This window comes from Rhineura floridana, chromosome 2 (genome assembly GCF_030035675.1).
Source record: "Rhineura floridana isolate rRhiFlo1 chromosome 2, rRhiFlo1.hap2, whole genome shotgun sequence".
NCBI lineage: Eukaryota > Metazoa > Chordata > Lepidosauria > Squamata > Rhineuridae > Rhineura > Rhineura floridana.
The window spans coordinates 142284294-142307826 of NC_084481.1; the positions used below are offsets into that span (position 1 = coordinate 142284294).

Consider the following 23533-nt stretch of genomic DNA (forward strand, 5'->3'; position numbering starts at 1 on the left):
CAGCTGTTTGGCTTGGCTAATCATGGGGCCACACCCATGCCAGATGTTTATTTCACTTTAGACAGTTATGGCTTCCCCCAAAGAATCCTGGGGAGTGTAGTTTATGAAGGGTGCTGAGAGTTGATAGGGGACGGCTATTTCCTAACAGAGCTCCAGTGGTCAGAGTGGTTTAATAATGCTTCTCTTCTGAGGATTGTAGTTCTGTGAGGGGAATAGGATGTCTCCTAGCAACTCTCAGCACCCTTCACAAACTACACTTCCCAGGATTCTTTGGGGAAGCCGTGGTTGTCTAAAGTGAAATAAAGGTCTGGTGTGGATGTTGCCATGGACAGCTTTGGTTTAAATTTGGGTGGGAGACTACATGTGTCTGCTGTAGAATAAAAGGGGGGGCTCTGAAAAGCAGTGATACTGTTCACAATGTTTTCCTTTTGGAAAGGGGCTTTCCCTCTGCTCAGTGCCCACCCACCCAATCTCCTCTCTTCCATCCCTTTCCTCTCCCCCTTCCTACCCCTACTCTTCCTCACCTTCTCTCCCCCTTCCTGCCCCTCCCCCAGGTCAATTGCACCTATCCTAAGCATGATTGTACAGGACTAAATCCCACTGGACTCAAAAAGCATGCAAATGATCAAAACTGCCCTCCCCTCCTCCTCTCACCTATTCCCTCCCTCTTGCCCTTCCCCTCCCTTTGCCCTCCCCACTCCTCCCCATTTCCCTTCCAATCTCCCCCCTTCTTTTTTCCATGTCCTTTCTCCTCCTCCCCATGATTGCATGGGAGTAAATTCCACTGAACTCAATAAGCATGCAATGATTAGACCTGCCTTTCTCCTTACAGCTCAAAAACTTACCTATAGCCAGAGATATTCTATAAAACTTTAAAAGGTAGGGAAATTGGGCAGCTATAGTGAATGCACCAGGGGAGTAGGAGACCTGACCTCCTCTCTGATATATTGTACTGCCCTACAAATGTATAAAAATCCAAACACAATTTGGGTTGGTCTTCCACAGTCCAATCCACTTCTTGTATAGCTTGGAAGGGCAACACGTGCCTCTGAGCTTGTGGTGAGTGGTGGCAGCACCTGCAGTCAGCCCAAATAACAGAAACAAGACATGTGCTGTGCTGATCTTGTTTTAGCAGGGAGGAAGTTGAGACAGTTGAGACAGTTGATATATTTAAAGTGACTATCTGAACTATGTTTGATTTACTTTGCAATTTTAGTGGAGTTTCCTATAGTCAATCATTTTCTTTTGCTTCTGTTTCTGTAAATATATGACTTACAGCAGCACTTTGCATAATTTACACTAAAAAAACCTCCAAAAACAATTGTGGAATAATGGCACTGATTATTCTGAAGAATAGTCTCCAGTCGACATGAGGAGTATCTCAGTTTGCACAAGATAAAACAGTGGGAGGTAAAATGTATTCTAGCAAATTTCTAGGTGTGCTCTGTTTTTAAATGACCATGACCACCCTTCCTTAGGTGGAGTGCTTTAAGCATAGCAGGCTGATCACATGCAACTTGGGCAGGCCAAGTTTGTTTTTTCAACAGCTAGATTCATTGCTTAAGTAGCAATATATTGTAATCAGTCTGATTTTACATCAAACTGCAGTTTCAGATTCAACTGTTAATGCACCCAAAATAGAAATAGAACATAACCTCCAGTAGGAAACACAAAAGGCTGTCTTCACCATCATATGACATTAACCAACAAAAAGTCTTTAAAATAATAAAAATAAATTTGACATAGATTTCTAGGAAGGTGTTCAATTCTCTGGAGAAACAGTAGCAGCACAGGAAAGAAGCAAAGTAAGAACACCAACAAATACAAAAAAATGTAATTCTCCATCTTTGGAGATGTAGTCCTGATTGCAGGTGTTGCCACCACTCACCATATGCTCAGAGGCACATGTTACCAAATTCTTTCAAGCTACACAAGAACGGGATTGAACTGTGAAAGACCAACCCAAATTGTGTTTGGATTTTTACAAATGTGTAGGGCAGTACAATATCTCAGAGAAGAGGTCAGGTCTCCTGCTCCCTATGTGCATTCACTATAGCTGCCCAATTTTCCTGCTTTTTAAAGTTTGATACAAATATCTGTTGGCTGTACGTACGTTCTTAAACCGCGAGGGCTTTTTTGTCTGTTAGTGAATCTAACTTAGTAGCAGTGAACATGCTTTTGTAGATAATTTGTGACCAGTTTTAACACTGAAATATTATTTTGGTATCAATGAGCTTAATGAAGTTTAAGGGGAAATGTAACATTTTTTAAAGCATACGCTTCGTTCTGTTGACTTTTTTCTTGTTGAACTTAGTTTTCAAAATGTATTTTGACTAAATTTTGTTTTAGAATACAATTAGATGCAGCAGATTCTGAATCAAAGTTTATATTTTGGCACAGTGAATTCTGTATAGATTTATGAATATGGTAATGTAGAATCTTTTAATAGGCTTTGAGAGATTCAGAAAATAAAACTGACTTGGTGGTAGATGCTAAATTGTTATTGCATCACCTACATGAGTGCCCATTGTTAAAACAGTGTTGTATATATCTGGTTTCTTAAACTTTATTCCAAATGTCTGAAATAAGTTTTGTTAATTATTCTTTTTAATTTAGGCTCGTGCTGTGTTGGAGAGAGAATTCAACAACCTTCTAGTTATGGGCACAGACAGAAGGTTTGATGAAGTGAGTTTTTTGGATCTTAGTTCTACAATTCTATCCAGCTTATTATTACTTGTACCACACAGCTACTGTGAGTTAATGATATCCTGCAACAAATCTTAGCCTCAATTACAGAGTTTTTTTTAAAAAACTGGTGGTTTTATTCACTAGAGAGAAGGAGTGAAGGGGTTTCTAGACAACTGGGTTCATCTTTTCTCTCTTCGCTGTCACATCACCTCAGATTGACAACCGTCTCCCTGTGCAGACAGAGCTGACTCTCTGAGTTCAAAGATATTTCCTCTGTTTATCTGTTTATCTTGAATTTTTTAAAAAAGAGTTCTTTATAATTTCTTGACTATTACTTTTTCAGCATTTATATATCTCCAGGAACGTTTCATTATTCCCCTCTTTATGTTGTTTTAGTTATGATTCACTTTAACATAGACTTGCTTTAGTTTTGCTTGCTAGAGGCAAGTCCTCTAGTCCTCTAACAGAGAGGATTCCCAGCAGCCTCCAACAAACTCTTTGCACTCCAGTTTTTTTAAGTTTGATAGAAATACCTGTTGGCTATAGGCACATTCTTAAACCGCAAGGGTTTTTTGCCTATTAGTGAATTTTCTCAGGCATAACAAAATGGAAACCGTTTGAGCCACACAAAATGCTGACTGAACTTTGCTCTTCTAATAACAGGCTGCAGAAACATTTCTTTTATTTATTTATTATTTAATTTGTATCCCGCCCTTCCTCTCAGCAGGAGCCCAGGACGGCAAACAAAGCACTAAAAACACATCAAAACATCATAAAAACAGGTCTTAAAATACATTAAAACAAAACAGCGTTAAAAACATTAAAAAAAACTTTAAAAAAGGGTTAAAAACATCATTAAAAAACATATTAAGCAATTCTAACACAGACACAGACTGGGATAGGGCTCATCCTAAAAGTCTTGTTGAAAGAGGAAAGTCTTCGACTTCCGGGAAGGGTGACTTCGCTTGTGCCTGCTTTTGAGACGGGCTCCCGCCTCAAAAGAAGCTTATTCAGATATAAATCGGTCAGAACATATTTTTTTTTGACTGATGAAATTTCTCCCGGGCAGGGAGAAACGTAGAGATCAACCTCAAAAGCCTGTTTTTGTTGGGAGGACTGGATTTCATTAATTTATGAGAAAAGGTCCAGCCAGCAATGCCGGACGGACTTCCGAACAAGCTCTATCTGATTAATGCGATACGTTTATCTTTTCTTCAAAGAGAAAACGGACTAACAGGCAAGCACCCTTCTTTCTATTATTTTTTTTACTTGGTTTAAATTGTTGCAGCAAAAAGAGATTTGTCAAATGAATCAGCTTTAAAGAACTTCTGGGTGAGCTATAACTCTTCTCTGTTATTCACGAAATTAACAGCTTATCTCTGTTTCTATTGCAAAAAGCTGTCCTGGAAGTGCATTCTAAAGATATAAACAGAAGAGGGATTTCTATTCCGAGGAACATTATATTGTCTGGGACTATTCTCTTTTTGGTCTATTTTATTTTGACGAATCTGCTTCTTCACGACGCCACTAACTGTTTTGATGCTGGGAACTAAATTTGTTTTGTATTCTTGAACATAGAGAGATAAGGCAGGCTGCTCTGTTTATACTGTGATGTCATCAAGCCTGGAATATTAACCCAATTGTTGCTGAAATAAGAAGTGGTTCTTCTTTATTTTTGTTTTGTTTTGTTTTCGTGGTTTTAAAAATGGCAATCAAGGAAGTGGCTGAGAATCTGGAAGTAATTATGTTTCAGAAAATAATGGATGAGATTGAGATAACGAAACAAACCCTGCGACAGGGCAGTAAGGAGCTGAAAATTGAACTGAGCAAAATGATGCAGGAGCTTAAAGAAATAGGGGATCCTGTGAGAGAGGAGAATGAGATCAGAGATGAGAAAAGAAAAAATAAAGGGAAGATACAAGCCCTGGAGATTGGAACAAATGTGGAATTGGAAAAAGATCTGGAGTTTATGGATATTAGAAATAAAATCTACTGTTTGGAATTTAACGTTATCTCTGAAGAAATTAATGAAGATATTAGAGATAAAGTTATCAATGGCTTGGATAATCTTCTGGACTGGAATGACGTGATGGAGCTTGATATAGAGAAAATCTATGGAATTAACTGCAGCCATGTGACAATGGAAAAACTCTCAAGAGATGAGCCAGTGCATTTTGTAAAAAAGAAGAACAGAGATATGACTTTACAACAATATTTCAGCAACTTATTCAGAATTGATGGCAAGAAAATATTTGGGATAGAGGAAATTCCCATCAGACTCTTATTATATGACTATGGCTATGACAGCAAGATTATTATGGAATACTGATAATGGAAGATTGGACACTGAAATTACTGGACTTAACAGGACTATTGAAGATGGAAGATGGAATTAATAGGGATAATGGAATAATGGCTATTGAAATTATTGGACCTAACAGATTTTGATGAGATGGATTAATCGATATGTTTATTTGGACTATGGTTATGACAATAAGATTATTATTATTATTAACGAGATGGATTAATCGACATGTTTATTTGGAGAAAAATTGATAGATATATTTCTTAAAGAATTGAAACCTCTCTTTGACTTTTTGTGGAAAGAATAAAGTAATGTTTATGAGATTTGATGATTAATTAAGATAACTACTGGAGGAAAGTGATTTTATAATATAATTTAAGAGACAGGATTGTTATATATTGTAGACCTATAACTGATTTGATCTGCGACAAATGGGAAGTCAACATTTTATTTTTTTGTTTAATCATTTTTGTTTTGTTTTGTTTTTTGTCTTTGAATGTTTTATGATTTTGTTTTGTATGTTTTATGAAAATTTGAATAAAAATTATTGTAAAAAAGAAAGAGGAAAGTCTTCAAAAGGCGCTGAAAAGATAGCAGAGAAGGCGCCTGCCTAATATTCAAAGGGAGGGAATTCCACAGGGTAGGTGCTGCCACACTAAAGGTCCGTTTCCTATATTGTGCAGAACGAACCTCCTGATAAGATGGTATCTGCAGGAGGCCCTCACCTGCAGAGCCCAGTGATCGACTGGGCATATAAGGGGTAAGACGGTCTTTCAGGTATCCTGGTCCCGAGTTGTATAGGGCTTTGTACGCCAAAACTAGAACCTTGAACTTGGTCCAGTAGCAAACGGGCACCCAGTGCAATTCTTTCAGCAGTGGGGTGACATGTTGGCGATACCCTGCCCCAGTGAGCAGTCTCGCTGCCACATTTTGCACCAGCTGCAGCTTCTGGACCAACCTCAAGGGCAGCCCCACATTTCTTTTCTGTATTAATTTGAAGTTCAGTACTGAATATTTGTGGCATAGTAATTGTGTGTGTTGGACTGCCTTCAAGTCGATCCCAACTTATGGCAACCCTATGAATAGGGTTTTATTGGTAAGTGGTATTCAGAGGGGGTTTACCATTGCCTTCCTCTCAGGCTGAGAGGCAGTGACTGGCCCAAGGTCACCCAGTGAGCTTCATGGCTGTGTGGGGATTCGAATCCTGGTCTCCCAGGTCGTAGTCCAACACCTTAACCACTACACCACACTGGCTCTCATGGCATAGTAATTAATAAGTGCTAAAACTGCTTATTGTATTGCATGATTTCATGTTCTTATTCAACTGGAAATAAAGATGGGCAAACCTGTTTCCTTTATAGACTGAGAGCCATACAAATAGACTGTCTTTGAAAAGAACACAAGAATTTTTTTGTATGTTGATGGGCACATCAATAAAATGGCGAGCAATATGCAGTTCAAAGGCAACTAAAAATCTATATCAGACCATTGTGTTTTGAGCCCTCTTGAATATTATATTGTGTTGTATATTTATCATATCTTCGAGTATTAGCTTTTTCATGTTGAAACTTTGTTATGCTTGTAAATTTGACAGGATGATGATAAAAACTTTAGACGAGCACCTTCATGGAGAAAGAAGTTTAGACCAAAGGACATACGGGGTTTAGCTGCTGGATCAGCAGAGACTCTCCCTGCAAACTTCAGAGTTAACACCTCAATGTCTTCACCTTCTATGCAGCCAAAGAAGATGCAAATTGATGGTAAAGTATTGCTTAATTTTTTAAGCATGATAACGATTTATGCCTGAAGTTGTAAGTGAATTGAGGAGCCAGAGCATCTGCTTTCTTGGATTGAGGGGACAGTGACTTACCCTGTGCATGACTTACAGTAATGCTTTAGTTTGTCAATGAATGATGGCAATATTTGTGTGTTCTACTCTTTCAGCATTAATAACTGTTGTCTTTCTGTGAGATCAATTAAGCAAACGTTAGAATTGTCTTCGTATAGTTTATAATTTTTTAAAAAAATATTTATCTCTTTGTGGAAATGGAACACGAGCACACCTGAATCTATTATCCATGTAACAAATATGAAATATTGTTGCATGCAATCCACAAAGTATTGCTGATGTACATGATCCAGTTTCAACTGAGCTTGTATGGTATGCTCTTTCAATCCACTTGGAGGACAGGTATTCAGTGGCTATAATTGGTATTTTTCACCACTTAGTAGCAGCAGTAGTAGTCCCATTTATAGACTGCTTACTGTCAGAAAGGTCTTAAAGCAGTTTACAATAGAATACATAAGGTACAATGAAAACCAAATCAAATTAACAAAATATATGACAAAATATATGACCAATATCTATCTATATATATAAACACAATATAAGAATCAGTGAATGAGTGGTTACGGGCCAGCTCCAGACACTCTTGTATGAGACTGATTATCTGGATCCATTTCAGTTGGCTTTCAGACCTGGTTTTGGCACAGAAACAGCCTTGGTCGCCCTGTATGATGACCTTTGTTGGGAGAGATACCGGGGGAGTGTGACTCTGTTGATTCTCCTTGATCTCTCAGCGGTTTTCGATACCATCGACCATGGCATCCTTCTGGGGAGACTGGCTGAGTTGGGACTGGGAGGGACTGCATGGTGGTGGTTCCGCTCCTACTTGGCAGGTCGGCTCCAGAAGGTGGTGCTTGGGGAACATTGCTCGGCACCCTGGACTCTCCAGTATGGGGTTCTGCAGGGGTCAGTTCTGTCCCCCATGCTGTTCAACATCTACATGAAACTGTTGGGTGCGGTCATCCGGAGCTTTGGAGTGCGTTGTCATCAGTATGCTGATGACACACAGCTCTATTTCTCCTTTTCATCTTCTTCAGGTGAGGCTATCAATGTGCTGAACCAGTGCTTGGCTGCAACGATGGACTGGATGAGGGCTAATAAACTGAGGCTCAATCCAGACAAGACTGAGATGCTGCTAGTGGGTGGTTCTTTTGACTAGATGGTGGATGTCCAACCTGTCCTGGATGGGGTTGGACTCCCCCTGAAGGAGCAGGTTCGTAGCTTGGGGGTTCTCCTAGAATCATCTCTGTCACTTGAAGCTCAGGCAGCCTCAGTGACACGGAGTGCCTTCTACCAACTTCGGTACGTCCCTATCTGGACAGGGATAACCTGGCTTCAGTTGTCCATGCTCTGGTAACCTACATATTAGATTACTGCAATGCACTGGCTGCCTTTGAAGACAGATCGGAAATTGCTGCTTGTGCAAAATGCAGCAGCCAGATTGGTAACATGGACCAGACGGTCCAAACACATAAAACCGATTTTGGCCCGCTTGCACTGGCTGCCTTTATGTTTCCGAGCTCGATTCAAGGTGCTGGTTTTGACCTATAAAGCCTTACACGGCTTGGGACCACAATACCTGATGGAACGCCTCTCCCGATATGAACCCACCCGTACACTACGTTCAAGATCAAAGGCCCTCCTCCGGGTGCCTACTCCAAGGGAAGCTTGGAGAATGGCAACAAGGGAGAGGGCCTTCTCAGTGGTGGCCCCCAAATTATGGAATGATGTTTCTGACGAGGTGCGCCTGGTGCCAACATTGTTATCCTTTCGGCGCCAGGTCAAGACTTCCCTCTTCTCCCAGGCATTTTAGCATGTGTTTTATATTGTTTTAAATTTTTAAATTGTGTTTTAAATTGTTTTTTAAAAGATGTATTTTAAATTGTATTTGTTTTTAGTTACTGTAAACCGCCCAGAGAGTTTCAGCTATGGGGTGGTATACAAGTATGTATGTATGTATGTATGTATGTATGTATGTATGTATGAATAAATAAATAAATAAATAAATAAATAAATAAATAAATAAAATTATTACAAGGCAATATAATATAAATAGAGAGCCAGTGTGGTGTAGTGGTTAAGGTGTTGGACTATGACCTGGGAAACCAGGGTTCGAGTCCCCACATAGCCATGAAGCTCACTGGGTGACCTTATTTATTTATTTATTATTTTATTTATATCCCACCCTTCCTCCCAGCAGGAGCCCAGGGCGGCAAACAGAAACACTAAAAACACTTTAAAACATCATAAAAACAGACCTTAAAATACATTAAAACAAAACGTTAAAAACATTTTTTTAAAAAAAGCTTTAAAAACATCTTTAAAAAAGGGTTAAAAACATATTTAAAAAACCACATATTAACAAGCAATTCTAACACAGACGCACACTAGGATAGGTCTCAACTTAAAAGGCTTGTTGAAAGAGGAAAGTCTTCAAAAGGCGCTGATAAGATAGCAGAGATAGTAGACCGTGGGCCAGTCACTGCCTCTCAGCCTCATGAAAACCCGATTCATAGAGTCACCATAAGTAGGAATCGACTTGAAGGCAGTACATTTACATTTTATAATGTAAATAACAACCAACTTAACACATACTCATACAACACTCACCATCCATTCCACACAACCACTACCATCATTCACTACCTCAAACATATCAACCAACTACTCATTGAACAATCTCCCGTACACAATGTTACAACAACCCACATACAAAGAATCACTACCAAGCACACACATGTACAATGCTCTTCCCATCTCTGAAGCACTAAAGAGTTCATGCCTCACACCTGTGAACTATTCCTCTCCAGTCTCTCACCTGAAAGGGGCCCAGTATGGTACCAGAGCAGGTTCTCACCCGGGGAAGGGAGGTATAAAACTGCTTCCATCCACTCACTGCTATGCAGGCCATGCCATCAGGCAACCTGACTTCTTAACCCAGGGCAGGTTTCTGGTTTTCATGTCAAATTCTGCTCTCTGCTTAATTTCATTCAGCTCCTGAGCATTTCCAGGGACTCTTCACATATTCAAATCAAGAATGCTGGAAATGTAGATACATAAAAATATTAATTCCCTGATAGAAGCAGCAGGCCTGTGTCTTTACCAGACTTGCTCTCCAGGGATTGTTTGTTAGTCGTTGGAGCCAGAGCTTCAGGAGGTGGCAATACCCCAGCACTTAGCCACTACAGTATTTTTTACTTATGGCATTTAAAATGTAATTAATTACCTAGAATGCAATTATTTATTCTCAATAAATTTACTTAATTAATGCATATATTTAGCCCCCAATTTATTTTATTTTTTGTGTGTGGATCAGTGGCACTTGATAGGGAAAAAATGGCTCCCAATCCCTGCCTTAGCCTTTCTTCCATCACCTTTACCCTTCAGTGACTTTTCTCTTTTCTTGGCTCCTTCCCCTCAAGCACTCTCTTACCTTGCCCTTCCTGTGGTCAGTATTCCTCCTCTCCTTCCAGCTGTGATCATACCTTCTTTCTCCTCCTTGCCTAAATTCATTGAACATTTGTCTTCTACCTGTTCCTTTGCTTCTCCACGTCCCAGCTCTTGCCTTGACAATCTGCAATCATGTTTCATCAGTTTCACTCCATAGAAACTGCTCTTACCACAGCTAGCTGTTGTCTTCTGGCCAAATATAGAAGATGTTCCTCATTACTCTTGACCAGTCAGTCTATAAAATAAGGACAGGGGACTTTCAAAACATTATTTAATGTGCATCCTGTTCTAGCCCATGGACTCGAAGTGCTTGCAGCAGTTTTTCTAAATGTTAATACTTCCATCCCCAAGGAGCTTGCAGTCTGAAGAAATCAAATGGTTTAGGGGATAAAAGAGCCCAAGAGAAATAAAATGGCACATAAAATGTATTTTAAAATAAAATGACACAGCACCCATTTACCACAGCACCAATTTCACAAGGCATCTGCCAGTCACTCAGGCCACAGTGCTTTTTACAGGCAGCCACTGGTTAAATGCCTATTTGTAAAAGAGCTGCTGCAGAATGGGCCAGGTCAGGGAGCAGTGCTCGGTTCTTTCTGCCCAACTGATGGTGAATCTGGAGCTCTGCTCAGGAGGTGGGTAGACCTCTCTCAGATCCTGGAACACTGCTGCTCTTCAGTAGCATCTCCAATTGTCACTGATGACTATAGGAAAAGGTGCTGTAGATTTGGATGGGGAGCACAGCTCAGTTGTAGGTGTGGTGGAGATAGTATCTCTGGAAATGTGCTGCAATTCATCTACAAACTAGGTAAACTACTTACTTGGTCTGAATAAGAAGTTGATAAATATTGTTGCCAGATTTTTATTTTTATATGGCAACTTTTCATTTATATATTGCAATCAGCATTATAGTTTGCAAAGTTTTTTATGTTTTGGTAAATTGTAATCATTGATTTCAATATATTTTTAAATACGTAACTTTTAATGTATTGAGATGTTTGCATTCCTCCTTTAGGAGGAAGGGTGGTCTATAAACAATAATAAAAGTAATATTTTCTTTTAAAAATAACAACACGTGCCACAGTGCTGTCTCTCTTTCTTAATGTCTATTTTGCTTGGAAACCCCCCCCCCTTAATTTTGGTTAGGTCTTAGGGATATGGAGAGAAACTGTGTCACTCTTACTTCCACGAGAGTATAGTGGTAGGAGACACCTGACCTCAAACACCAAAGTGAGAAACTGCCATGTGAATTCATAGCTGCTTTGTAGGCCCTATAGCTAGTATGATGCTCGCAAATTCATAATCCCAGGTACCAGAATGAATGCTGTTCTAGGGATAAATGTTAATGATCATAAGGAGCTACCTTACACCAACTCAGACTATTAGTCCATCTAGCTCAATATTGCTTACAATACCTGGGACCTTCTGCATGCAAAAACATGTGCTTTACCACTATGCTGTGACCTTTCCCAAATTTGTGATTAGGCGGAGTGGAGGTTGTTTTTCGCCTGTTTAAAAGAATGAAAAGTACATGCTGGTGTAGTTTGGAGTGGAGCCCACTTTACAATTAAACATGGCCCTCAGTACATACAAGATGTCCCCCATCCTCTACATAAAGTGACTCCTAAATACACTCAATTGGGAGGTATTGAATACGTAGCCAATTACTTTACATTCTATGTAGCTAACATTGTGTAATTTTATGGTGTCACTGTAACTGCATTGATATGTGATTCTAATACTAACTGCATGCTGTATTCTGCATGTCTTCCTGATTGTTGAAATAGGCAATGTATCAGCCACACAAAGATTGGATTCTGCTACAGTAAGGACTTATTCATGTTAAAGCCTTTTATTGGTAAGTAAGAGTTATAGCCTCATGGGATACATTGATTTTTAAAGTTATAGTATACAAATAAAGGAAAGCATTATTGATAACTAAACTGACTGTTCCAGCTGCTATCTGTAGCATGCTGATTCAGAAGGTCCCTACCCCTGAAGCAGAAACTGTTGTCCAGCTTCATGAATTGAGAAAACAGTTTGGGGATTCAGTAGAGCATCTGTTCAGAAGTAATTGGTGAAAATACTCAGCATACACCACCAGCAATAATCCCCTTTTGAACAGCTCTTGTATCAAGTTCCTAAGCTGCTTTTTGAGGTCAAAGAGTTTAGACCAGGGGTTCCCAAACTGTGGTCTGCTGACCAACAGTGGTCTGCAACATAGCTACACTAAATATTCATATATATTTTTAATTATATTTTTATTGCTGCTTTTATTTCTTCTATTTTATTGTACTACATTTTGAATTCTGTGGAATACAAATTGTAATGCAATACAAGAAACAAAAGAAGCAATAAAAATACAGTTCAAAATCATACAGCATCTAGTACAGCACATTACAATTGCTACAACCAGCAGAAAAATTATTTAAGTTGTCCACCAAGTCCACCAGCAATTTTCAAGTGGCCCATGGGGGAAAAAAAGTTGGGGAACCACTGGTTTAGACATAAGCTTGCGTTCTGTGGGGCCACTTTTTGAAAGGCTTTTTATTGCGGGGGGGGGTCTACCCTTGTATTCTGGCCAAAATAAAAAATACCAGGGCAATGTGAGGTGAGGATTAGAAGTTTAAAAAGTTTAAACCCAACACCATGTGGGAACTGGGAATGTCATAAATTAAGAAGGGCGGGAAATGTCACTCATACTCCTTCTGAAGATGTGCTGAAGTTTAAGGCAGGTGTCCTATCCAGAGAATCACATTACTGAAGAGAGGACAAGTAATAGTGGAGTGGTTAAGCCTAAAATCATTCACTTCGGGTTAAAAGTATGAAACTTGACACACTTATACATTAACCTATATTTTTTATGGATCCCAGTAAGCAATGGCCCCTGGGGGTTACAGTGAAAAATGTGTACTTCTGTCTCTAGTTTTGTGGTCCAAGGAGCTTGCAATGACCCTCCCAACCTGCAGTAGTCATTGCTATCTTCACCTCACAGCCTCCAGACTGATAAGAACCACCCACTCCCTATTCTCTTATAAATTGCATTGAAGAATGTCAATAAAAATAAATTTTACCTGTTCCATCTGCTGACAGAACATGTGGGGTTAAAGTACTAATTCTCACCTAGCAGACAGGATAAAAGTCTCACTGAGTCTTCCATCAATGAGATGCAGCACATAGGCACCAAATGATCATAGGCAGTACAGCAGACTCAGACGTGATTATCTTTGTGTCCAGCTTATAACACATTCTGATGACTGGGTCTGGGTATCCTTTGATGTGGGCAAACACCACAAGTACATATTAGCATATGAAATTGCATCCACTTGGGGCCCAACAAAAACAAATGTTAGCTGTGTTTCAAGCATTCACTGGGTGCAATGTGATCTAGTTCTTTGTTGGGAAAGCTTGGGGCACATGGAACATATTTCCAGATATTCCAGATACATGTCTCACACTGGCAGAAACTCCCAGCATGTAACCCTGATAATACCATGGTGCTCTTCAAGAGGTAAGTAATAATTCTGTGTGATAGAACCAGTGAATTGTGCAAAATTTGTGAGGCAAGACACGATGTATTTTCAAGAAGATCACAATCCCTGGATATAATTCCTCCAACACAGATAGATTACACACAAAGTATGCTGTTTGAGAGCTATCAGAGAAAACATGTATGAGGGAAGTATTTCAAAGAGTCAAAGCTACCAAGTCCCGCAGGCTGAAGTTGGAAAAGGAAAGGTGGGCCTCAATGGCAACCAAAGTGGATAACCCTTGGCCAAGCTCAGAAAAGTGCTATGAACCTACATATTGTAACTGTAAGAAGGTGTGCAAAGGCTATTGTTATGTGCCTTCAAGTCGATTACGACTTATGGCAACCCAATGAATCCGCAACCTCCAGTAGCAAAGGCTGTTAGGCCAGTCTTAACTGTATTGCTTTTTGCAGCTGTGAAGGAACCTGTTTTCCAGAATAATTCATCTTGAATAACAGTAGTGACATATACTTTGCAGAGCAAACATATGTCATCAACTCAACAAGTTTCTAAGATTCCAGATGACCTATAAAATAGGTACATTACCATGACCATGTTTATGTCCCACAATACAGTATCAGTATGTGTACATAACAAAGAAGTTTGCAAGTGTATTTTTGGATTGTGAATGCTTGATATTAATATTATATCAATGATGATCATATATGAATTGATTTTTCAGAAACTGTATCTTGCATTATTCAACAACATTTTCCAGCAAATTACTTTTATGTATATTTATATAAAGCCATGTAATAGGATTTCATAGTATAATGGGAACACAAACCCCATATGTTTTGTTTATTGGGACCTGTATCATCAGTGGGAAAATTCCCTTTGTACAAAGAATATCTACTTATAAGTGAACAGTATAAAAATTAATTTATTTCAAAACAGGACTAGATGTGAGGGTAAATCCATATCAGGAAATATGTAGACATTACCATTGGCAAATTTGATGATTTTAACCCAAGTGCATGATTTGATTCCTGGTGTAACTGTTCCGCTATAAGGGAATAATTTCCATGCGTGTGCACACATACAGTCCTTCAGTTACTAGTACTTGAATGAGAGATTGAATGAAATGACAAAATGAGTTAAAATGAATTGCCGCCCATATTTATATATAGTTTTTGAACTCCATAATAAATCATTATTGTATTTGAACACTTATCTGCGCACCAGAGGTGTCCAGGAATTCCACTTAGGTGACTATGTGGTATCCTCCCAAAGAGAGAGCAGGCTGGTGATGGGGTTGGGGAGACACAGGACATGTTCACACCATACATTTATTCCATTATTATTCCACTTGAAACAGTCATGGCTTCCCCCAAAGAATCCTGGGAAGTGTAGTTTGTGAAGGGTGCTGAGAGTTGTAGCTCTGTGAGGAATCTCTTCACAATTTCGAAAGTGGTTTAACAGTCATTCTCTCTTCCCAGATAACTATGGGAATTGTAGCTTTGTGAGAATAGAAGTCTTCTAATAATTCTCAGTACCCCTCACAAAGTGTACTTCCCAGGATTCTTTGGGGGAAGCCATAGTTGTTTAAAGTGGAATATATGGTGTAAATGTGGTTACGGTGCTCTCTTTCTGCTTTGCCAGCCAACTCAGCATACATAGCTGCAGAGGAAAGGGCTTCACAAAACATGCCGTTTTTCCTTCAGCATCCCACCGTGCTTCTAGCCTGTGATATTTGTTTACCAGCCTGATTTTTACTCAAAAGAGGGTCCCCTCTTAGGAGTAAAAAGCAGGGCAGTAAAAAAAATGCAGGCAAGTAACTTTTGTGAGCTTGGCAACAGAGCTGTAATAAATAATATTTCCAGATTTTCTCCATGTTGGGGAACAGATATCTTCATGTTTTTACTTAAAGTAAGAAAAACTTCAAAATTGCTCATATTCTAAACTTACTTACATTATTAATAGGAACCACCCAAAAGTCTTTGTTGAATGGGCAGTATATAAGGATTTTAAATCTCAATTAAATTAATTAATTAATTAATAAACATTTTCATGCTCTGGAACTGTTTCTTTCAGCATCAGGCCTCCTAGTTAGTATGTGTGAGACAGAAAAGGGGAACCCCTACCCAACCCTTAAGGGCAATAATCTTGCTTTAAAGAGTAAGGGCTGCCTTAGTTAAATCAGCCTCTTCAAGTAAACTGAGTTGTTTTTTGTATGTTTAAAACATGTCTGTATTAACTATCTTTGGAAAGGCAATGAATGGGAATATATAACACACTCTTGTTGGAAGCTGGCGGAGGCAGAGCTGGCAGAAGGGGACACCACATGCAGCTGCCATTCAGGGGCCTCTGGGAGGGGAAGACGCTGGCTGTGCTGGCAGGGTGCAGCAGAAGGAAACAAAATACATGTTTCCTTCCACCACTCCTTTTCCCAGTGTTTCAGCTGCCAGGATGGAGGGCCATGGGAGGGAGCCAAACGGGACCTGGATGTAGCGTAAGTCCCCCCCCCCAGCCTCTTCCCAACACACCCCATGAATGTCCCTTTTAGGGGCCTTTTGCTGCACTGGGCTTTTCCAAAGGATCTCCAGCTGAGCCAGGATAGGAGCTTATGCCAGTTGCATCCAGCTGAGCTGTGACCCAGCTGGCTCAACTGGAGATCTCCCATATCCAACTCCCCTTAGCCTGTTGTACAAAGCAGTGGGATTGCATCCTAATTGTGTGCATCTGGTAAAGGTGGGGAAGGGGGAGTGGAGGTTCTGCACTACGCTGTAACCTATCAGTACTATGATACTTCTAAGTGCTTTCATATAACTGATCAGCTATAGGGTGTAATGGGAAAGGGAAGTCTGGACAGAGAATGGTTGTTCTCCCCCTTCCTTTGCCTAATAGCCAGTTGGCACTGTGATAGGCTTTCACTCCCCTTGATTGATACTGTAAAAGTGACTGTAACAACATGCACTCTCCTCTCTGCTATGCTTGTTGCTCCCTGGATCAGGGACTTACTTGTAGGTTTTCCTAACTGTTTTTTCTGCAACTAAAATAATTTCATTTTTATTTTCAGTTTATCCCCACTATTTCTACAGATGACCTGAAACATTTTGAAGTCAAAGACCATATTTTGGAAGCAACTTAAATCTTTAACCTGTTAATAGTTAAATCAACACTTTGAAATATTTTATTACAGAGTTTTTAATTAGATGAATTTGTGAGTACTATAGAGAAAGTATTTTAGAATTAAAAGTTTCTTATATTTATGTAAGTGTATGTGAATCTTATTACTTAACTTTGTATACAGTCTATAATTGAATTATTGCTGATTTGTTAATTTTAGTCTCTTCAACTGAATGTACTGTAATGCTTGTATGTATCTACCCCTATAAACAATATAGGGTTTTTGTAAATTGTGCAGTTATTGTAATTATCGGTAATGGGGTTTTAATAATAAGCACGAAGGTGAAAAGGATTTTACTATCTTTGTGAAGGTATCATGACACAAGCAGTATATATATATTGCCATTTGGAAAATGCTATCTCTAAAATGTTAAAATTCCATTTTTTTCCAAGAGATGCATATGTTTATTAATAAAGCAGGTGTGGTACCTGATTCTATTTCCGTTCATAACTGTACCTTTATCCACATAGCATATGATTTTAATGTGGATTTATTTAAGTCTTTTGTTCAATATAACTTGCTTTACATTACATTCTAAAATGTGGGAATTATTGGAATACTATGAAACTGGTGTGAGACCTGGTGTGCTCATTTATAACTACTTTTTGTGGCTATATTTGTACAGTCTATGTTCATTGACTGAGCATAAGCCATAAGTGGAAACATTTTCTGTTAACCAAGAATAGCTCTTAATAGTACTCAACAGGCAACCTGAAGTGCTCGCCTTCTGTATTTTGATGTGAAAACATTTTCAGAAAAATATTGATGCAATTCTTCTAAGTGGACCAATCATGACGCACTACAGTCTCATGACAAAAATGCTGATAGCCCATTAGGCTGAAGCATGTAGTAGTGCAACTATTAAAAAGGCCTTATTTTTCTTATGTCATCTTGTTATCTTTTGCATATATTTATGAACTTGTTTTAAATTCTGAACAAAAATTTAATTGTTAACAGTTTTAGCCATTTCAAACAGTACAAGTAGAAAATGCATCATTTGTTTTTTAAATAGCATCTTAAGAAGCCAGAAAAGAATGAGTTCAGATTGTGATGCATTATTTATTATGCAATAATATATACAGCATATCTTTTTATGTTTTGGTTTTGCCTCTTTTTAATTGTTCAGCTGAAATACATTGTTACTGTTTTGTTTTTTCTATTAATCTTTTATGTGTACTTCTGATTATGTAACAAATTATGTACAGTCTAAGTACTTTTGAACTATTTTTATCACAGTATTATTTATTGCTTTCTTTCAATAAAGTACTGAAGCATTTTTCCACTGCCAATAATAGGGTTTGAAGAATTTTAAACTGATATTTCAGTAATTAATTGATGTAAATTAGATTTCTTGTGAAGTATCCATTAATGCTTTCCATTGTCTAAATCAGCCTTCCCTAACCTGTTGCCCTCCAGTACAACTTCCAAATTTGCACTACAGCTTGGATGAGGCTGGTCTGAACCAAGGCAAGTGTCATAACCTTCAAGGCACTTTTTGCTACACCAGTGGTTCCCAACCTTTATGAGCACAGGGCCCCCTTTATAAGCTCAAAGAATTTCATGCACACACACCCCTAATTGTAATTTTAGCCTCTGTTAATTGAAAAAATGGTGCATGGCAAAATCACATCTCCAAATATCCCTTTCATAAAAAGCTCCCTGCAGACAGGGAGGTGTTGCCTTTTTTTAATGCAAAGGTTCACCAAATTGATATCCCCTTCCCCCCACACACACACAATCTGAAGTACAGTCCTGTCTCCCAACACCAGCAGGTTGCAATGTTGGACTAAGATCCAGGTTCAAATCCCCACCCAGCCATGAAGCCCCCTGGGTGACCTTGGGCCAGACACAGTCTCTCAGCCTGACCTATCTCACAGGGTTGGTGTAAGGATAAAATGGGAAGGGGGGGACTATGTGCACTACCATGAGCAACTTGAAGAGTGGAATATAAATACAGTAATAAATAAATTCATTTCAGCTGCAGTATGTGGACCCCAGCCTCAAACAATATGCTGAGCTTTTTTAATAATAAAAAATAAAAATAAAAGAAGCAGCAATGTGGTAGGGGTGGGGATACTAAATTGTGAAGACAAAAGGGTGGATAGATTGGGTTAGTGCTTTTAGGCCTTGGGATGATATTCAGAACTGATGACTTGGTTAGTGTACACCTGAGGAATGAGAGTGGAGAGAAGACACATCAGCACATGCACACACACAAACACAGCTGCTGCTCCTGCAAGCGTCTGCAGGTGTGCATGCATTTGGGCACATGGGAGGGGGGAAGCCCTCAACTGCTGCAGCATTTTGGAGACAGATTGGGGGGCAGAGTGTAGATGGAAGAAAGGGGGGATGCTGGCACACACACTTGGCTTCAGAGAAGGGAGGTGAGCAAGTCCTGAGCTTCCTCACTGCTCCTTGGTCCAGTCTGGGCCAAAGGTGAGATCTGAGCAAATAATTTTTAAAAGAAGATGGCAGTGAATCAGGAGCCAAGAAAGGCAGGCAGGCAGGCTGCCAGGAAGGAAAGGGGAAAGCAGCCTTTCCTTGTAGCCTTGCTTCCTTTTGCGTCATGAAAATCCCTCTCTTGTTCTGAGTAAAGGTGTCATCAGCAGTGGCAGGGTGAGGAGATGGGAGTCGGTGATAGTAATCCCCTCTTCCTGGTAGCTCCACCCTCAGCCTCCCTTGGCATCTGCTATGTGCTTTATAGGCAGATGCCAGCCTTCTGCATGCCTGAAAGATGCTCTGGCTCTTCAGCAAAAGTCCTCCCCTCTTGTTTGGAGCAAGGGGGAGGTGTGGTCTGCAGCAGCAATGAGGAGCAGACAGTGACCAGGGAATGAAGACTTTTTTTAAAAAAATAATTCATTTCTTTACTGTTCATGACCCCAGTGGGTTACTTTGCAGCCCCCAGGTTGGGAACCCCTGTGCTACCCATGGGTAGCCAATGTGGTTGTCAGTCGTTTGGACTACAACTCTCACTATCCCTGACCATTAAACATGCTGACTGGGGCTCATGGGAATTGTCCAACACATCTGGAGAGCATCACCTGTGCTACATCATAGTCTTGTTTACATCCTTAATGAACATAAATAAGAGAATGTTAGACATCCTGTTCTCACAGTGGCCAACCAAATGCCTGTGGGAAGCCTGTAATCAAGACCACGTGAGTGCAACTTTTGCTAAGGAATGCTGTAGTTTACGCTGGTTTAAAAATGTACTCTTTGTGGTTGCACAAAATGAGTTATTTTAAATATTGGACAATACCAGCCTGGTATCCTCCAGATGTTTTGGACTATGCTCCCATCATGTCTGATCATGCTGACTGGATCTGATAGAAGTTGTAGTCCAAAATATCTGGAGGACACCAGGTTGGCAAAGCCTGTTCTACACTAAAGAATAATGAAGGGTTTTTTTGTTAAAAACAAAACACTTCTTGTGCCTCATGCCCCTCTTAAGTTCCAAGCCCATTTCAAAGTCGCATGTTTCAAAGCTTTTAATATCTTGTTCAACTAACATAAAAATATTGAAGAAAAAAACAAGATACGAAACTGAGTCTAAAACCTCAGTGTGGTGGAAGTTGCAGACCTGCATATATTTTACTCTTAAGTTCTATTGAACAATGGAACTGAAATCCAAGTAACCTAGGGTAGGATTGTGCTGTAACTGAAATTGTTCCGCTCATTACCAGTGTGGCTGCTAATCCTGAATGGAGACAGAGTTTATCTGAAAAAAAATTAAAAAGACCCTTGCTCAATGAGACCAAATGCCCATCTAGTCCAGCATTCTCTTCTCACAGTTTGCTAACCAGATGCCTATGGAAAGCCCACAATCAGGACCCCAGCACAACAGCATTCTCTTCAGTTGTGCCCCCGAGCAACTGGTATACTGCCTCTGACACTGGAGGTTAAACATGGCCATCATGACTAGTAGCCACTGATAGTCCAACACTCCATGAGTTTGTCAACCCCCCTTTTAAAGGTACCCAATTTAGTGACCATCGCTACATTTATTGTTATGTGCCTTCAAGTCGATTACGACTTATGGCGACCCTATGAACCAGTGACCTCCAAGAGCATCTGTCATGAACAACCCTGTTCAGAACTTGTACGTTCAGGTCTGTGGCTTCCTTTATGGAATCAATCCATCACTTGTTCGGCCTTCCTCTTTTTCTACTCCCTTCTATTTTTCCTAGCATTACTGTCTTTTCTAGTGAATCATTTCTTCTCATTATGTGTCCAAAGTATGATAACCTCAGTTTCATCATTTTAGCTTCTAGTGACAGTTCTGGTTTAATTTGTTCTAACACCCAATTATTTGTCTTTTTTTCAGTCCATGGTATGCACAAAGCTCTCCTCCAACACCATGTTTCAAATGAGTTGATTTTTCTCTTATCCACTTTTTTCACTGTCCAACTCTCACTTCCATTCATAGAGATCAGGAATACCATGGTCTGAATGATCCTGACTTTAAGGTTCAGTGATACAACTTTGCATTTGAGGACCTTTTCTAGTTCTCTCATAGCTGCCCTCCCCAGTCCTAGCCTTCTTCTGATTTCTTGACTATTGTATCCATTTTGGCTAATGACTGTGCCAAGGTATTGATAATTCTTGACAAGTTCAATGTCAACTAGTCTTTTTGACGTTCAGCTGTAATCCTGCTTTTGTGCTTTCCTCTTTAATTTTCATCAGCATTCGTTTCAGATCATTACTGGTTTCTACTAGTAGTATGGTATCGTCTGCATATCTTAAATTGTTGATATTTCTCCCTCCAATTTTCACACCACCTTCGTCTTGGTCCCAGGGCCGGCAAAATACCGATTGGACCCAATCGGGACCTGCGCTTAGCAGAGGGGCCGTGCTCGTGGGGGAATTGCGCCTTTTTAAACCCTCAAGCAGCAGCGCTAATGTTTTTCTGTTTCTCTAAATCTGCCAAAGAGAAGCCTGTGCCCACATGAACATTCGCAAGCATGCTCTCGCTTGCGAGCCCGGCGAGGAAGCCGGCAAGCAGCATGATATTATCTTGTGACTTCCTAGATGTTGCTCGCTTTCTAGGGACGGGTAGGCAGAGAGGAATGCCAGATAAACAGGAAAAATTGCTATCTCTTCCTGCTCAGATGTCATTGTTTCAATTTCCGCTGCTTCGCAGAAATCGGCACCCACCATTCTCTGGTCTGCACCTAATCATGGTAGATTGTATTACATACACGTGAAGCGAAGAAGTAATTGAACAGAACTCTGAGATCAAAATCACCATATAACAATTTTGACGGCTGAGCTGCTCTAAATTGTTCATTCTGTTGTGATCAGTCAGTGAAAGAAGTAAGCATAGAATATAGATTTATTAAAATATCTATACTGAAAAGTACCAGAGACATAGGCAGGAAATCACAATCACTTTTAGGGCCCCGCCCTAAGGTTCCCAATCGGGACCCACATTTGCAAACGCTGGCCCTGCTTGGTCCAATTCTGCTTTCTGTATGATATGTTTTGCGTGTAGATTAAACAAATAGGGTGATAAAATACAACCGTGTCTCACACCCTTTCTGATGGGGAACCAATTGGTTTCTCCATATTCTGTCCTTACAGTAGCCTCTTGTCCACAGTATAGGTTGTGCATCAGGACAATTAGATGCTGTGGCACCCCCATTACTTTTAAAGCATTTCATAGAACATAAAAACATAAGAAGAGCCTACTGGATCAGGCCAGTGGCCCATCTAGTCCAGCATCCTGTTCTCACAGTGGCCAACCAGGTGCCTGGGGGAAGCCCGCAAGCAGGACCAGAGTGCAAGAACACTCTCCCCTCCTGAGGCTTCCGGCAACTGGTTTTCAGAACCATACTGCCTCTGACTAGGGTGGCAGAGCACAGCCATCATGGCTAGTAGCCATTGATAGCTCTGTCCTCCATGAATTTGTCTAATCTTCTTTTAAAGCCATCCAAGCTGGTGGCCATTACTGCATCTTGTGGGAGCAAATTCCATAATTTAACTATGCGCTGAGTAAAGAAGTACTTCCTTTTGTCTGTCCTGAATCTTCCAACATTCAGCTTCTTTGAATGTCCACGAGTTCTAGTATTATGAGAGAGGGAGAAGAACTTTTCGCTATCCACTTTCTCAATGCCATGCATAATTTTATACATTTCTATCATGTCTACTCTGACCCGTCTTTTCTCTAAACTAAAAAGCCCCAAATGCTGCAACCTTTCCTCGTAAGGGAGTCGCTCCATCCCCCCATTCACTCAGTTTGGAGAGGTCTTTTTGGAGCTCTTCGCAATCCCAGGTCAGCAAACTTGGCCACTTCACTGCTCACTCCTAATTCTAGGTCATTAATGAACAAGTTGAAAAGTACAGGTCCCAATACCGATCCTTGAGGGACTCCACTTTCTACAGCCCTCCATTGGGAGAACTGTCTGCTTATTCCTACTCTCTGCTTTCTGCTTCTTAACCAATTCCTTATCCACAAGAGGACCTCTCCTCTTATTCCATGACTGCTAAGCTTCCTCAGAAGTCTTTGGTGAGGTACCTTGTCAAATGCTTTTTGAAAGTCTAAGTACACTATGTCCACTGGATCACCTCTATCTATATGCTTGTTG

General features: G+C 40.0%; 1 protein-coding gene across 9 annotated transcripts in view; it reads left to right on the plus strand.

Moving 5' to 3' along the window:
- Positions 1-18122, plus strand: part of PPFIA1 (PTPRF interacting protein alpha 1) — a 112268-nt gene extending 94146 nt beyond the window's left edge. For 2 of the 9 annotated variants that reach the window (XM_061610695.1, XM_061610696.1), the window contains 4 exons: positions 2617-2685; positions 6588-6753; positions 12077-12147; positions 16839-18118. In XM_061610695.1, the coding sequence (XP_061466679.1) occupies positions 2617-2685; positions 6588-6753; positions 12077-12135 (294 nt within the window). In that variant the 3' untranslated portion in view covers positions 12136-12147; positions 16839-18118. Of the gene's footprint in view, positions 1-2616; positions 2686-3757; positions 3926-6587; positions 6754-12076; positions 12148-16838 lie in introns of those variants that run through there. The other 7 variants (XM_061610699.1, XM_061610701.1, XM_061610705.1 and 4 more) reach the window with 6 other exon arrangements.
- The last annotated feature ends 5411 nt before the right edge of the window (positions 18123-23533 follow it).